General features: G+C 43.2%; 1 protein-coding gene across 1 annotated transcript in view; it reads left to right on the top strand.

Annotated features, from left to right (window-relative positions):
* CGRRF1 (cell growth regulator with ring finger domain 1) overlaps positions 1 to 12889 on the top strand; it is a 14718-nt gene extending 1829 nt beyond the window's left edge. The window contains exons 2-6 of the mRNA XM_009996458.1: positions 4698 to 4837; positions 6102 to 6279; positions 6493 to 6640; positions 10965 to 11072; positions 12400 to 12889. Of these exons, the coding sequence (XP_009994760.1) occupies positions 4774 to 4837; positions 6102 to 6279; positions 6493 to 6640; positions 10965 to 11072; positions 12400 to 12750 (849 nt within the window). The 5' untranslated portion in view covers positions 4698 to 4773 and the 3' untranslated portion in view covers positions 12751 to 12889. The remainder of the gene's footprint in view (positions 1 to 4697; positions 4838 to 6101; positions 6280 to 6492; positions 6641 to 10964; positions 11073 to 12399) is intronic.
* The last annotated feature ends 2910 nt before the right edge of the window (positions 12890 to 15799 follow it).

Raw genomic sequence — 15799 nt, 5'->3', positions numbered from 1 at the left:
CGCTCTACGAGTACTCGCCGCTCTTCTACATCACCGTGGTGTTCGTCTGCTTCCTCGTCACCAGCGGCCTGGTGCTGGGCTGGTGAGTGCGGGGGCGGCCGGTCCCGTCCCTGGAGGGACATCCCTGCCCCTGGAGGGACATCCCTGCCCCTGGAGGGACATCCGTGCCCCTGGAGGCCGGTCTGGGGCCTTGTTTGTAGGGGTCTGGCGGTGTCGTGAGGTGTCGTGTCGTGGGAGAGGGGTAATGGGAACTGGCACTCCGTGGGGAGTGAGCCCCGGGCTTGTGGTGTGGCCCTGGGGTGGGACAGCGCCCGGGCTGGCAGTGGGGATGGGGGTGTGGGGAGAGGACCTGACCTAGAGTGAGGGAGTGAGGTCAGGGAGGGCTCCTCCAAGGGAGAGCAGTTTGGCACTGTTACAGATGGGCATCTCAGATCGTGCAGGTAGATAAAGCGAGCAGTTACTAAGGTGTTAGGCTGGGTAGCAGCTAAAACTGCCAGGCTTTAAGGCTGGGTAGTTACTGAGGTCTGCTCAGGACTGCTGATGAGGCACCAGTCTGTTGCACTGATGAAGCTCGGAGGAGAAGGGAGTGTTTCAGAGCAACCAAATCTGGGACTGGGCTGGGGAGAAGCCTGAAACAATCGATCTCATAAAGTGCCAAGAGGGGTGATGAGTGGAAGACCCTCTCCTACTTGTGTTTGAGAGGCTTCAACAGAGATCTCACTGTTGCCTTTTTCAGAACCAAGGCCCTCAATGTCTGTCCATAGCACTGGTCTCTCTGTTTTCCTGTTGACTCAGGAATGTCTCTAAATGTAAATACTGATACTTGCAAGCAGAGAGCATTGATTAGCAATAAAAATGTTTTATGTTGGAAATGTGGATACACTAGTGTTGCTTTTGAACAGAGTAAAATTGAGTTACTGCCTTTCCTCTCACTGAATTAACATTAATATTTGTAGTGCTGTGCTTTGGTGTTTTCCCCCTTTTGTCTCTCTCTGAATTACAGGTGTTTCAGCTGTAGCTGTTTGTTCTCTTGGCAGCTTATAAATACTCTGCTTGACTTTTCCTTTAGTGCAAAGTCATTCCCCTGTTTATATCATTTTGTTAGCTGCTGCTGGCTCAGACATGTGCCATCTATTGCTTTCAATGTGATTGAAACATCTTTTGATCTTACAGATATGCTTGGTGGAAAGGTTTTGTTGTTTTGCATTGCCTCCCCTAGTGCTGGGTGGGTGGTAGTGAAGCCAAGGCTGGTCTTTTTGTTATCCTTCTACTGATGAAGCTCCACCTCATTATTTCCTTGGAGGGAGAGAGAGGTAGTAGAAATCTTTCCATAATTCTCTCTGTCCTCTTGCACACTATTGCCACCCAGTTCTCTCCACTTTTCCTTTTTTGCTTCATCAATTCTTTAAATATATTATCTTTACAGGGAAATGATACTGAATTATTATTCAAATAAATATATGCCAAACCAGTGATCATTTATCAACTTAATAATTATTTATCTGTTGTCCTGGTTTCCTGCTTTCCAATCCCCTGCTGTAAAATACCTGAAATAGTTGTGTCAGAAGATCCTTACATCTGCAGCCATGTCCTTTTTGGGCAGAAGGGTATGCAGAGAACTGCTCAGATGCATTTTTATTTCAGGATCAGAGATTCTAGATGCATCTGCACTAGATATTATTGCAGTTTATGTAAACGTGTATAAACCATATTCAGATGAGTTTGTTAAGGAGCTTTTAGTCAGGTAGAAGCAGGAGCTTTGCATGTGAATGTGTGGCCAGCTGCTCAGAGGTATTTGCTGCTACCTTTGAACTCTGCTGTACAGCCAAGAGCCTCCAAGTAACTCCAGTGTGTCTGCAGCTGCAGTTAAAGTGCTCCTGAACTTATTCTTGAAAACAACTCAATCCTTTTATTTGCTACACAGGCTGCTATAAACGCATCCTATGTCATATGAGAATGTAACACTTTGATATATTCCTGTAATGACATTTTATTTCTCCCCCCCCCCCATCATTTTTGGCATAAATTGTCAGCTTGTTTTATGGATGTGTTCATGATGGTGTCAGTCAGCCTGAACAACACCAGCTGCTCAGGAATGTTCATGTTTTCATTTGTAAAATCATGCACTGATTTGATGAGTGTCTGGTTTTATGGCCAGCCCTGGATACTTGTTCCTCTGCTCAGAGAGACTATAAGGAGGTTACTGCACAGACTATAAGAAGCTGTGCTTCTAGAGCCAGCCCATGGGGTGCTCTGGCCATAGGGATGAAGTGGAATTTAAATCAGCTGAGATGGTCTTGTGGGTTTTTTTGAGCTGGAGCTGTATGCTTGTGTTAGGAGGAGCGGGAGGGTCAGCACCTGTTTGAGGTCTGGGCTGCTTTTTGAAGAAGTTGACTCATGAACAAAATCACTGGAAACTTCTGCCTTTTTCAAACTAGCCTTGTTCTGAAGGAATTAATTTTCCCCTATACCAGCAAACCCTTCAGGCTGATAGAATGTGAAATCATAAAATAAAACCAGTATTTTTATTCATCCTTTCTACTTTAAATACTGCCTTAAGATTTACAGAAACAATGTACCTGGTTGAACAGAAAGGCCTTTATGCCTCCAGCTGCTGCTAAAACTGTACTAGAGGCTTTTTTCCCTGGCTGCTTTTCATGGTGATTATCCTGTTTCTTTCAACCAGCAAAGAAAGTTTCCAAAGAACAAGGTTGATTTTTTTCTTTTTTACTTTAGAATAAGCCAGATGGTATAAAACAGGAGGCATCTTTCTGTGTGGCTGGAGAGATCAGCTCCACTGAGTTTTGGATACTGAATAAGAGAAACAGCTGCTGCAGCTGGTTTCTTTGTGAGCAACATGTTTGACTGGCATACATCGTTACAGCCCTCATGGAGTCACTGTGGATGTGTTTACTTTGACCCTCCATGAGCATCAGCTAAGTATGGCTGAGTTCCATATAATATATCACAGAAAAAATGCAAATGTTTCCATCACAATCATGCAAACCAAAGGAATTTATCAGATTAATGATAATTAATGAGCATAGTGTATTTTCCTCCAGCTCAGTCTCTCTCCTCTTTGGTGTATCTGTGACACTCAGGCACACAAGACATAAAATGGTAAAGGCAAATATTTGTTAGGCTGCCAGGAACAGGTTGATGCTATTGAAGATGGCTTTGAGAATATTTTTTTCTGAAGTGGTTTCCTCAGCTTGAAAAATCACTTTGGACTGTACAGGGAAGGAGTCTCATGTCAGTAAAAGCTCTGCATTTCTTCTCCATTTGACACGCAGGAGTTGGAGAAGATTTTAAACCCAGGAAAAAGTAGCAGCTAAGCCACAAAATTGCCTCTTTGGCTCAGAGCTGCATTACAAAAATATTACTTCAGCAATATTCAGGCTGATGGCATTGAAGTTGGTAGTGGCCTTTTCAGCTTGAGTTATTGATAGGGGACCCCTCTTACTGTAACAGCTGCTATTTCAGTGCACGAAATGGAAACAATTGATGCAGGGAAGAGCTGCTGCTTCATGCCATTCAGTTTTCCAGCACCCAATATGCTGATGGCTGCATAAACCAAAATTCAAAGCTATTAAACAGGCCATCACATAAGCAGTACAGGTGGCAGCCACAAAGCACAAATTCAGGCAAGTACAGCCTGAGCTAATTAATAACTGTTTTCTAAAGTGCATTAACAAAGGACTCCCACAGCCTTTCCCACTAATGAGACAGGACTCGATTAATGCAGTTAAGAAAATCTCTTCAGTCTCCAAAGTAGTCTCCTGGTTGCATATGTGGGACAGTTTCCCTAATCAGCTTTTGGTTCTTGAAAGTTATTGCTATCACCTTAAAAACTGCATTATTTTTAGCTAAGGGAAGTCTGTTGTGAAGCTTGTTTTCTACATCCTGATCTTCTCTAATGGTTCTTTTAAAAGCCCCAGGCAGTATTAAAATCTCAGGGTTTTTAATTGATGATGGAAATAATTCCAAAATATTCTTCCTCACTTCCTTGATTTTATTTTGACTGATAGGGTGTTTAAACTTTTAAACCTTTTCTTCTTTATCCTTTTAGGGTCAGAATATCACTTGGGCTAGTGTGCTGGTTTCAGCTTTGAGGAGTGTTGGAGTGTCAGCTTTGATTCAGAGTCTTGGCTGTTTTGCACCTGGTTTCTGGCTCCAAGCAGAGGCTTGATGGCCCCTGATTTAATATCAGAACAGTGTTGTAATTGACCTCTCTGTGGGCAATTTGGATCTTAGCCCGGAAGATGCTTTTATGGGAGACTGTAGTTACAGGTAGAAATATCTTGGGCTGAATCATCTGCCCTGAGGTCTTCCTTTGGAGCACCCTGTTCCATCTTTGCAAGCAGTGATTTTTTTGGGGGGTCCTGTGACAAGATGTGCAAGAATGTCAATTAGGAGAAAGCTCTGGCCAAGCATTTACCACTAGAGGGCATTGACCGTTGTCATGAATTTTATTCTCTTTCTGGAAATGCAGGAATAAAATATTCCCCCTTTAGAGATTTCCTGGGTCACTGGGAGGACTCCTGCCTTCTGCCATGAAAAGCTGGAGTCAGTTTGGCAGGCTGTTCTATGCATGCATTCCTCTGTTTGTTGTGCTGCTTGCTATTTGGAGCTGAAGAAAAACTCAAATGTGGCAACACTATCACTTAACCCACTTGTTCTTGTTTCGTGTCTCATAGGTTTGGGTTGGGTGTTCCTGTTATTTTGAGAAACTCAGAAGAAACAGAATCCAGCACAAGAGTCTTGAAAAAGCGGATGAGACAAGTGAAGAATCCTTTTGGGTTAGAAATCCTTCATCCTGCTACAGCTTCAGTAACAAGTCAGTGGATTTCTGATGTGCTTCATTCATGTCACTTTGGTTCCCTGAACTTAGTGCTTTCTGTTCTCTTGCTTTCACCCTTTTCCTTTATCAAAATTCCTCAGAAACATGCTTCCTCCCACCATTACAACAGAAATAATTTTATATAGCTTATACGTGTGGTGCTTTTGAATGTGAAATGTTTGGGTATTTAAGTACAGTTGATTCTTATTAATGAAACACTTCCTGCTAGAACAGATTTTGAAGTAGCAAAAACATTTGCAGCTTGCCAGCAGCTGTGAGCATTTTTGTAAACTATACCAAATTGTAGAATTCTATAGAATTCACCATAGAATATATGCTACCCACTTCACTTGGAGTCCAGCTCTCCAGTGGGCCTTGGAAGTGCACTACTTCTAACAAATAAATAATATCCCTCTCTTTTTATCTGTGTTTCAGTGAAAACTGAATTTAAATAACTGTTTGGATCATAGTTCAACCAGGTCCTAACAGCCTTTAAATCACTGACACAGGAAGTGAAATTTCTGCCTTCCTGCGTAGGCAAGGCTGAGCATCTTCCACCAACAGAGGTGTGGAGCCTTCCTGTGAATGAGGAAAAGGCTGCAGCAATTTTACCCTTCCCTCAATATATTAAAAAAAACCAAACAGCAACAAAAAAGCAAACCAACCAAGCCAACAATTTAGTCTTCAGATAACTTGCATTTCCCAGGAGGTTTGAGCACTTGAATGTGGTGGGAGTTCTCAAAAAAGTTCAGCTTCTGTTAGTGCAATAAGTGTTTAGAAGTTCATGGGCAGGGTAGTTGATTTTCAGAAAAGAAGCACATTGATCCTCTTTATATCCTTCCTCTGAAGGATCAAAAGGACCTTATTCTTTGAGACCAGAGGGGGTGTTGTAGGCCAGTGATACAATGAATACCGTTATCTCAAGAGGGAATGAACTTTGGGCTAGGGGCTGTGCTCTTGGGTCTGCCAGCCAGTGTGTCACATGTTACCAGAAGTTTACAAATTACCTTTCCTGAGATGCACGTGCTACTTCTGTTAGCTTCATCAGCCATTTTATCTCTGCAAATCCACCTCCTCATCTCCACAGACTTTGATAAGCACTAAACCTAATCTAAATTCTTAGAAGATTAGATGATTGTGATAAAAATCCAGGACGCTGAAGTTGTTTTCTGCCTGTTGCCCTTTAAGAACTTTCACTTTGCAGTTGCAGAATGCCTGCACGTTGGTGAGTTAATGAAATCCTTATCTCCTTTCTTACAAGAGGGTGTAACACTGACACCAGATTGTCTGGAAGACTGTATTCTTACGTGCTACTGGGGCTGCAGTGTTCAAAAACTCCAGGAAGCGCTGCAGAAACATGTCTACTGCTTCAGAATAAAGACCCCTCAGGCCTTGGAGGATGCTCTGTACAGCCAATACCTCTATCGACAGCAGTACTTGTATCCTTTTTTTAATTAATTTTAAATTGTTTTGACAAAATATGCTCTTTTTGTTTTTTTGGCACAGGGAGCGCTGAGACGTGTGAACACTCGGCAGCTCTTGGCACAATGTATTTCTGAACAAATAGGATGAAAAAAAAATCTTCTTTATGCAAACATCACATTGGTGTAGGATTGCAGAGACACTGATTGTTTTCCTTGACACACATGAAGCATTAAAAAAAATGACAAGGAAGAAAAATACTGTCAGTTACCAGAAGATGCTCAAGTTGTTGATTTTGGCCCAGTGCCCAGATCTCGCTATCCCTTGGTAGCCCTGCTGACGTTAGCTGATGAAGAGGACAGAGAAATCTATGATATTGTAAGTAACATAAGAGTGTATTTTACGGTCACTGTGTTGAAGCTCTGAATGTTTCAAGAGACAGACTTGAACACAACAACTTCCTTTCCCTGCCCTCCCACCCCCCGAATATGGTCCCTAACTTTGTCACTGATGACTCCAGGGGAGCATGGGAGGAGAGTCAGGATGATTGTTAGGTAAAAATGATGTTTGCCATTCAAAAGATCATAGAATCACAGAATGGTTTGGGTTGAAAGGGACCTTAAGGATCATCTAGTTCCAACCCCCCTACATGGGCAGGGACACCTCTCACCAGACCAGGTTGCTCAAGACGTTCATGGTCTTCACAAAGCTCCTATCTGCAAAGGTCCTTGTGGTCAGATGAACTAGGGTTGGAGTAGGTTGGTAAGCTGTTACTCTGATTTTTCTGGTCACACAAAGCTGCAGTGGAGCTCTTGTGCTGATATGGTCCTTTTGGATTGCTCTTGGCAGAGGAGGAGAATTTTTTTCAAGTGTCTGGCACAGATATTTGAGCTGATTGCTGACTTGACTGTTAGGAACATAGAAATTACCTTTCTGCCACAGGCCTGAATCTGGGTAATGCAGCACATGATGCCTCTCAGCTCCAAGTCATTTACAGGAAGGTGTGAAAGTTCTGCTGCAGACTGATAAGAGATACTCAGCTCCCCAAAAATGTCTCCTCCTAATCTCTTGCTGATAGAACAGCTTCAGCCTGGTCACCTTCAGTTCAATATCCCTGCTAAACTCTTAATTTGTACTCAAACTTGACTGATCCTTTTTGGAACTATTTGGGACACCCTTTTCTCTCTCATCTTTTCATTTGGTAGATAATCTGATCTTAAGTGATACAAATAAGCCTGGAAGCGAATTGCCTAAATCCACTGCAAACTTTTCCATAAGTTCCTCTGGAAATTGTTTGTGATCGCATTAGTGCTTAAGAAATCCCTTCCCTTTCCAAGTGATGCCTGACCTTGGCTTCTCATCACTTAGGACTGCCTTCCTCCCTCCTGTCCCCACTTGAGACTTCCCCTCTCCAGCAATTTCCTAGGTTAGTACATCTGTGTATGTTTAGATTTTAGATTAATTTACTATAAAGATACTATAAATTTCATATTTGAATGTGTTTGATATTGGCAGGGAGATAAATTGGTATCACCTCTCTCTTAATATAGAAGAAAAGAATGGAAGGAGGGTGGGAGAGGTGTTTTTCCCCTTCTTTTGGCTAAAAGAACAACAGTTTCTTGGTCAAAGGAGTAACTTCACCTGAACTCCTTCCCAGACAAGTGTCAGAATTGCATCTGTTGTTGAAACAAACTTATAAAATATAAAAACAGTGTGGAAAAGGATCTTTGCCACTGTGGCCTGTATGATGATAACACAAGGGGTGGTGCAGTTTCTTACATCAGTGCATGGTGCTCCATCTTCAATTATCTTTTTGTTTGTGCCTCTATCCCTATGGATGGTGCTCCAATAGCTCTTTTCTGAGGGGTCTAATTTTCATCCTAACTGTATTTATGGCCAGATCATACCTATTTGGTTTTTTGCCATAATTTTCCCCTCACTCCAGAAAATTAGTGTGACCAGGTACGAGAGTTACAGAAATTACTTGGAGACTGGCAGGGCTGAAGTGGAAAAAGACTCAGATCTCAGGCTTGTGGGTTTTTTGAGATATTGTGATTTAGAAAAAAGACCTTATTGCCAAATAATAGTAAATTCAGTTACTGTAAATACACATGTATAGGTACATATATATATTTAAGCCTAGCATGTAGTTAGCCACAGGGTTGATTTTAAAGTGCAAGTCTGATTTGTCTTTCAAAAAATCTTTTAAACAAAACAGCTTTCTTCTATGTTTCTTTTCTCTTTTGACAGCTTCTGGGAACTACAGTAATACTGAATTTCACTTTCTTATTTTCCTGCTTTTTAGAGGCTATTACATAATTTGGGCAGGGTGAAGGGTTCTAGGCACAGCATGCAAGCTGGGAGTCCTTTCTTTTTCAGAACAGTGACTCTGGAGGCAGCCCATGGGGTCCTTTCATAATCCTTTCCAGTGAAACTTGTCTTTTGCCTACCCAGTTTACAGGCCAGTCAGCCACACTTCTAAATGGTTTTCACAGTCTAAAAAAACTTATGTTTGTGAGGGAATTGGGAGAAAGTAGAGAAGACTTTGCCTTTTACATGTTCCCCTGTAGTTCTGCCCTCAGATTTCAGCTGACAGCCTCATTGCTTGTGTTGAGGAGAGCCTGGGACCTGGCTGCAGATGTTGAATGGGATTTCAGTGCATGAAATTCCTTGGGGCTTGGCTGCTGTGGGCAAACTCCTTGAGTTTGTCAGCTTCTCTCATACCCAGTAGGAGCTCATCATGAGTTGCAAAGCACTGGGACAGGCTGCCCAGGGAGGTTGTAGAGTCCCCTTCTCTGGAGATATTCCAGACCCACCTGGATGCAGTCCTGTGGAATGTGCTCTAGGGGATCCTGCTTTAGCAGGGGCTTGGACTAGATGATCTCTAGAGGTTTCTTCCAACTCTGACAATTCAGTGATTCTGTGATTAGTAGAGTTGACAGAGGACTGTAGGAGCTGCTACTTCTAGTTGAAATCATTGTGCAAGTAGCCTCTTCAAGGCACATCTGGGACCTTCAGGAGTGGGCCACAAAGATGAGGGGACTGGAACATCTGCCCTATGAGGAAAGCCTGAGAGACCTGGGTCTGTTCAGCCTGGAGAAGAGGAGACTGAGGTGGTCTCATCAATGCTTATAAATATCTACAGGGGGTGTCAGGAGGATGGGTCCACTCATTTTTCCACGGTGTCCAATGACAGGACAAGGAGCAATGGGCACAAGCTGGAGCACAGGAGGTTCAAGTTAAATATAAGGAAAAATCTCCTTACTGTGGGAGTAACAGAGCACTGGGACAGGCTGCCCAGGGAGGCTGTGGATTCTCCATGCCTGGAGACATTCCAAAGCTGCCTGGATGTGTTCCTGTGGGATCTGCTCTAGGGCCAGTCAGCCACACTTCTAAATGGTTTTCACAGTCTAAAAAAACTTATGTTTGTGAGGGAATTGGGAGAAAGTAGAGAAGACTTTGCCTTTTACATGTTCCCCTGTAGTTCTGCCCTCAGATTTCAGCTGACAGCCTCATTGCTTGTGTTGAGGAGAGCCTGGGACCTGGCTGCAGATGTTGAATGGGATTTCAGTGCATGAAATTCCTTGGGGCTTGGCTGCTGTGGGCAAACTCCTTGAGTTTGTCAGCTTCTCTCATACCCAGTAGGAGCTCATCATGAGTTGCAAAGCACTGGGACAGGCTGCCCAGGGAGGTTGTAGAGTCCCCTTCTCTGGAGATATTCCAGACCCACCTGGATGCAGTCCTGTGGAATGTGCTCTAGGGGATCCTGCTTTAGCAGGGGCTTGGACTAGATGATCTCTAGAGGTTCCTTCCAACTCTGACAATTCAGTGATTCTGTGATTAGTAGAGTTGACAGAGGACTGTAGGAGCTGCTACTTCTAGTTGAAATCATTGTGCAAGTAGCCTCTTCAAGGCACATCTGGGACCTTCAGGAGTGGGCCACAAAGATGAGGGGACTGGAACATCTGCCCTATGAGGAAAGCCTGAGAGACCTGGGTCTGTTCAGCCTGGAGAAGAGGAGACTGAGGTGGTCTCATCAATGCTTATAAATATCTACAGGGGGTGTCAGGAGGATGGGTCCACTCATTTTTCCACGGTGTCCAATGACAGGACAAGGAGCAATGGGCACAAGCTGGAGCACAGGAGGTTCAAGTTAAATATAAGGAAAAATCTCCTTACTGTGGGAGTAACAGAGCACTGGGACAGGCTGCCCAGGGAGGCTGTGGATTCTCCATGCCTGGAGACATTCCAAAGCTGCCTGGATGTGTTCCTGTGGGATCTGCTCTAGGGGATCCTGCTCTAGCAGGGGGGTTGGACTAGAAGAACTCCAGAGGTCCCTTCCAACCCTGAACACTCTGTGACTCTATGACTGCATGTGCTTAGGTCTCTTTTTGCTTAGGGGCCCAGTTCCATTAGGTGAGAGCAGTCAGAGTGGGTCTCTGCCCTAAACCAGCCACAGAAGGGCTCCATGGAGACCCTGGGCAGACTCAAAGTGCTGTCTTGTGCCACGTCCTGTTTTTACCTCATCCAGCCTATTTTATTTTTTTTTTTAATCTGTGCTTGAAGTTAACACTGAAGTTCTGATTGTCTAAGGCAATGTCAGCAGTTGTAACAAAGTGTGTCCTCTTTGAAGCAAACTGTTCTTTATGAATCATATCATGAAAAGGCAAGTCATTAAACGTAGGGTTTTTTTATCTGGTAGATTTCAATGGTGGCTGTAATTCACATTCCTGATGAGAGCTACAGACTTCCCTGCAGAATATTATATCAGTACCTACTTCTAGCTCAAGGTCAATTCCACGATCTGAAGGTAAGCCACGTACTGAGTCATCTTTCATTGGGGTGACAGTGTTAAGTTCAGTTTGTGTTGGCTTTCAGGAGCCTAAAATTGCTATAACTCTTTCATTGTCATGCAAAGAACTGGAGAACAGCTAAAATTAAGTAGCTGCAGCCCAAGTTACTGCACAGAAATATTTTATATTGAAATAATTAAGATTTCCTGAAGAAGTTAATTGATTCTAGTCTAGGAGGCCTAGGTTCTGTCCACTTATTATGGCAGTAGTAAACATGAACTAGCTGTTGAATGCTTCCTCTCTACAGAATGTTACCTCCTTCCTGATCTCTCAAACCAGCACTTTCTCCTCTACTTCCCTTCATTGGGAAAGCCTCAGAGGAAGCTTTTTTAAATTCCTTTTTGCCACAGCACATGCACAGAGATAAGGAATCTGCCTAGCACCTAGCATTAGAAGTTAAACCAATGTTCTCAGCATTCCAGTCCAGTTTTCTGCATGTTGTTGGGACCATCTTTGTGCTGTGTCTGTCAGGCAGTTGATGATGGGATTCTGTGTTATTTGTGAAAATAAAAATAACATATGGTATTGCTAAGCAATTAATTCTATTGACTCAATTAGCATTCATTCAGAAATGGATTTGTCCAAAGAAATGTTTGTCCTGGCTGTTTTTGCTGACTTAATTGATCCAGGTAAACTTCCTTATTGATTCCCTGAAGCTTTCTTGTCATGACTGGTTAGTGTTGTCAAAACACTGCTTAAACTGAAGATAAATAACAGTGCAGCTGCATTTGGTGTAGTTGTGCTGTGTGTTCTCTCTGAGCATCTTTGGCTATGTGGTAGTTTACTGGCTTTATTAAGAGATCATGCCCAGAAGAATTTGAGCTTCACATAAAATAAGACAAAAAGGAGCAGGGGATTTTAATATGAGCAAGAGTGAAGGTTGAGTGAAGTAGATTTGACAGCTTGGTGGGTATATTTTTGGTAGGAATGGACAGAAGCATCCCTCTAGGCAGAGAGAATGGGATACCAGGAACAGAAACCTGAACTGCTCAAATCCTGGGTAGTTCTGTTCAAGTTCATTCATGTCCATTGATTTGATTCAGCTAAGATGTGATGACTTATCCTTAATATCTTCCCAGTGTTTTATGTAATTTTATGTTTCTGAAGTACCTTTAACTGAAGGCCAGACAACTGTCAGGACTCATGCAAAGAGTGTCTCTGGCACTGTTTGACCCACTGGAAACCAGTGAATCTGACCCAGTGGAACTTGTATCACATGCATGTGTTCCAGTATTAGGGGAGAGTTTGTTGACTTCTAAATGTTTGTGTATATGTGTATTTTAGCAACTCTTCATGTCTGCAAATAGTCCTGCACCATCTTCAGGCCATACATCCCCTGGTGAGAGAAGCACTGACAGAAGCTTGCTAGAAAAGGCTGGATTGGCTGAAGATGAACCAGAACTGCATGAAGAAAACAGCAAAGACTGTGTGGTTTGCCAGAATGGCACAGTGAACTGGGTGCTCCTGCCCTGCAGGCACACGTGCTTGTGTGATGGCTGCATTAAGTATTTTCAGCAGTGTCCAATGTGTAGGCAGTTTGTTCAAGAATCTTTTCCACTTTGCAGTAAAAAGGATCAAGATGAAGATGAATCAACCCATATCTTGCAAGACGTCCTTTCTGGAAGAGTTTTTTAATGGTGGGGAAAAAAAACCAAACTGGGTTGTATGCACCAAGATTAAAGGTAGAAAACAGACTGTTTATGGAGGGTGTAAGGAGCATTAACTGGTAGGGTTTTGTGGTTTTATTGTTAGGTAATTTTCAGCTTCCTTATTTGTCTTCATTCCATATGCTCAGAGGAACACTAGACTTACCCGTGCAATGTGGACAGGAGAAGTGTGTAGGAGATCTTTGAAGGGTCTGGTTATATTTATAACTTCATACTAGTTTTTCATGGAGTACTATTTTGATTACTAAATTTAGTATCTCTACTTAAAAGAAAGAGTAAAACTTGCAAGTGAAGTTGCACGCAGCTCATTCTATATTTATTGTATTTAAAATACTAGAGCAATGTATCATTTTAACTCAGTATAATTTAGAAACTCAGCACTTTACAGAATGTATCAAATGAAGGAAAGTAAATATTCTTCATTGTTAAACCTGTGTGTATTTATTTTGTAGATGAAGGCTGGAGTATGGCAGGAGCTGGGAGTTGAAACAATTATTTGGGATGCTGTTCCTGGCTGTTTTGAAAGATTTGTGTGTGTGTGTGAGGGACCTTAGCCAAAGCCTGTTGGAATGAGTGGAAAGATTTTTGTCAATTATTGTTGGCTTGAACAAAATGTTGCTGGCACTTTGAAGCTTGAGCCTCTGCTATGTCATCTGGAGACAAGGACTTTCAGTCTTGTTAGCAATGGCTGTAAGAACTTGTTCTCTGTGGAAATGCTTGTTAATTGCTCCATAGAGTGGCTCCTTGAGCAGTTTTGTGGTGCTGTTCTTATACCAGTAGGCTGCTTTGGGCAATTTCCAACTCTTTTTAATTGCATTGTCAGCTGGGATGCAAAGTTTACCTTTTATCAATAGTCCCAAGGAATTTACTTACTCTAATTAAGAAAGAAGCTAAAGAGTAGCAGAAAAATTACTTCTTTTTCCCTCCAATGGTGTCAAAATGGCTGTTGAGAAGACAAATTGCTGGCTTGCTTCTTGAGAGAGAGCTGAATTCTCCTCAAGACAGGCTGGGTTTCATGTCTGCTTGTCAAAGACAAAAATACAAATGCTTGTTAGAACTTGTAGAAAATGGGGAGCAGCTTTCAGTCCTTCCTCTTGTTCCCTTGCAGCTTTGCCCCACATCCAGTTCCAGGACAGCTGCTCAGTCTCTGCGAAAGCCATGCTCCAAGTTATTCATAGAATCATTAAGGTTGGAAGGGACCTTAAAGATCATCAAGCTCCAACCCCCCTGCAATGAGCAGGGAACCACTAGATCAGGTTACACAAAACCTCATCCAACCTGGCCTTAAAAACCTCCAGGGATGGGGCATCAACAACCTCCCTGGGCAACCCATTTCAGTTCCTCACCACCCTTAGAGTGAATAATTTCTTCCAAATATCTAACCTAAATCTCCCCTCTCAGTTTAAAACCATTACCCCTTGTCCTGTCACTATCTTCTCTGATGAAAAGCCCCTCAGCTGCACCCGCCTGCAACTCCTTCAACTGTGCTGCTGATGCAAGGTACACACAAGGTGCTGCACATCTCCCAGCCAGGGAAGGGAGCTTCCCTTACTCAAAGATATTCCATCTTCATCTTTGCATAATTAGTTTTGCCATGACCCTGCTTGCAAATTCCTGGCAATTGCCTCTGAGAAAGAGATTTAGGTGGTGGTGGTGATGGAAAGAGTAATGGTTAGTTGTAAAGGTAGGCAGAGGTTGGAAACTGATATGTGTAGCCACAGATTTTCAGCCAGGGATCAGCAGGCTGTTTGTAAGACAATTTATCTGGTCTACTTGAAGTGACCTTCCATGCTAGACACAACTTGGGAATAAACTGCTGGCCAAATCAGCCTTTTGTTTGCACTGTATATCAAAGAGGAATTAAATACCCAGTGTCTGTGGGGACTGCTCAGTGCTTGTGGAGAACTTTGGAAGACAGATGGTTCTGTGTGGAAATCATTGTGGTGAAGAAGGGTGTCTATGTGGCACTTCAGGAGGCTGAGAACAGCATGAGGAGAGCAGAGAAGAATTGTGGCAGCAGAAGGAATGAGTGCTGGTGGCAGCCATACCTCAAGTGAGATCACAGGGCAGATGTGGAGCAACAACAGTGTGATGCAGCTCCATCAGACTTAGATCTGCCTGCAGTAAGGGAGTGTATAATGACTGTAAATATCATATGGTGTCTTCACCACTCAGGATGAATCAGTGGCATGATGAAGACCCTCCCTGGAAGTGTTGAAGGGCAGGTTGGATGGGGCTTGGAGCAACCAGATCTAGCGGGAGGTGTCCCTGCCCATGCAGGGGGGGTGGAACTACGTGGTCTTTAAGGTCCCTTCCAACCCAAACCAGTCTGTGATTCTTTGACTTACCCTCTGTGTCACTGCAGGCAGTCCTCACTGGGCCACTTTGAAACATGTGTCTTGGTGATAGTGAGAATATGAACATGCAAGAATGGGCACAAAAGAATGAGTAGATGAAATCAGTCTTAAAAAGAAAAATCACCTTCCCTTTCTCTGGTCCCACTGAGTATTGCTGCCTTGGTTGCAGCACACCTGAGGAAGGTGGTGGCTGAGTTTAACCCCTTCTCTTTGTCACTAGCCTTGTTCTACCATTAAAGGGGAGCAGCTAACGAGATTATTGTGGAAGTAATTACTCTTCAGTCTTCCCTTGATATCCACGTGGCACTGTTGTGAAATGGATAGCTGGTGTAAATTGTTAAAAGCCTATGTGGGGTCTTGGAAAAATTAATGTAAAGATTCCAAAGAGCCTGAGCCATGACAACAGCTGTTTCCATAGGAGGAGCTTATCCTGCCAGCATGTGGGATAGTGCTGTGCAGGCTGGTATTCCAGAGGAGCAGGTTCATGCTGTACTGGCTCTAACCTGGTGTTGGGCACTGCTTGATGGCTAGTGGGGAGTTGGTGTGTCCCCTTAGATGATCAGAGAGGTGTTGTTTACTGCTTGACTACAGCAGTCCCTGACATTAAATCAAGTAATTAAAATTTCCCCAGCTTGTGGGTCGGTTAAATCTGAAAGTGAA

The sequence above is a fragment of the Chaetura pelagica genome, unplaced genomic scaffold, assembly GCF_000747805.2.
Source record: "Chaetura pelagica isolate M959 unplaced genomic scaffold, ChaPel_1.0 scaffold274, whole genome shotgun sequence".
Lineage (NCBI taxonomy): Eukaryota > Metazoa > Chordata > Aves > Apodiformes > Apodidae > Chaetura > Chaetura pelagica.
Note: the sequence above shows the minus strand (reverse complement) of the source record. Positions and strands in the feature narration are given on the sequence as shown.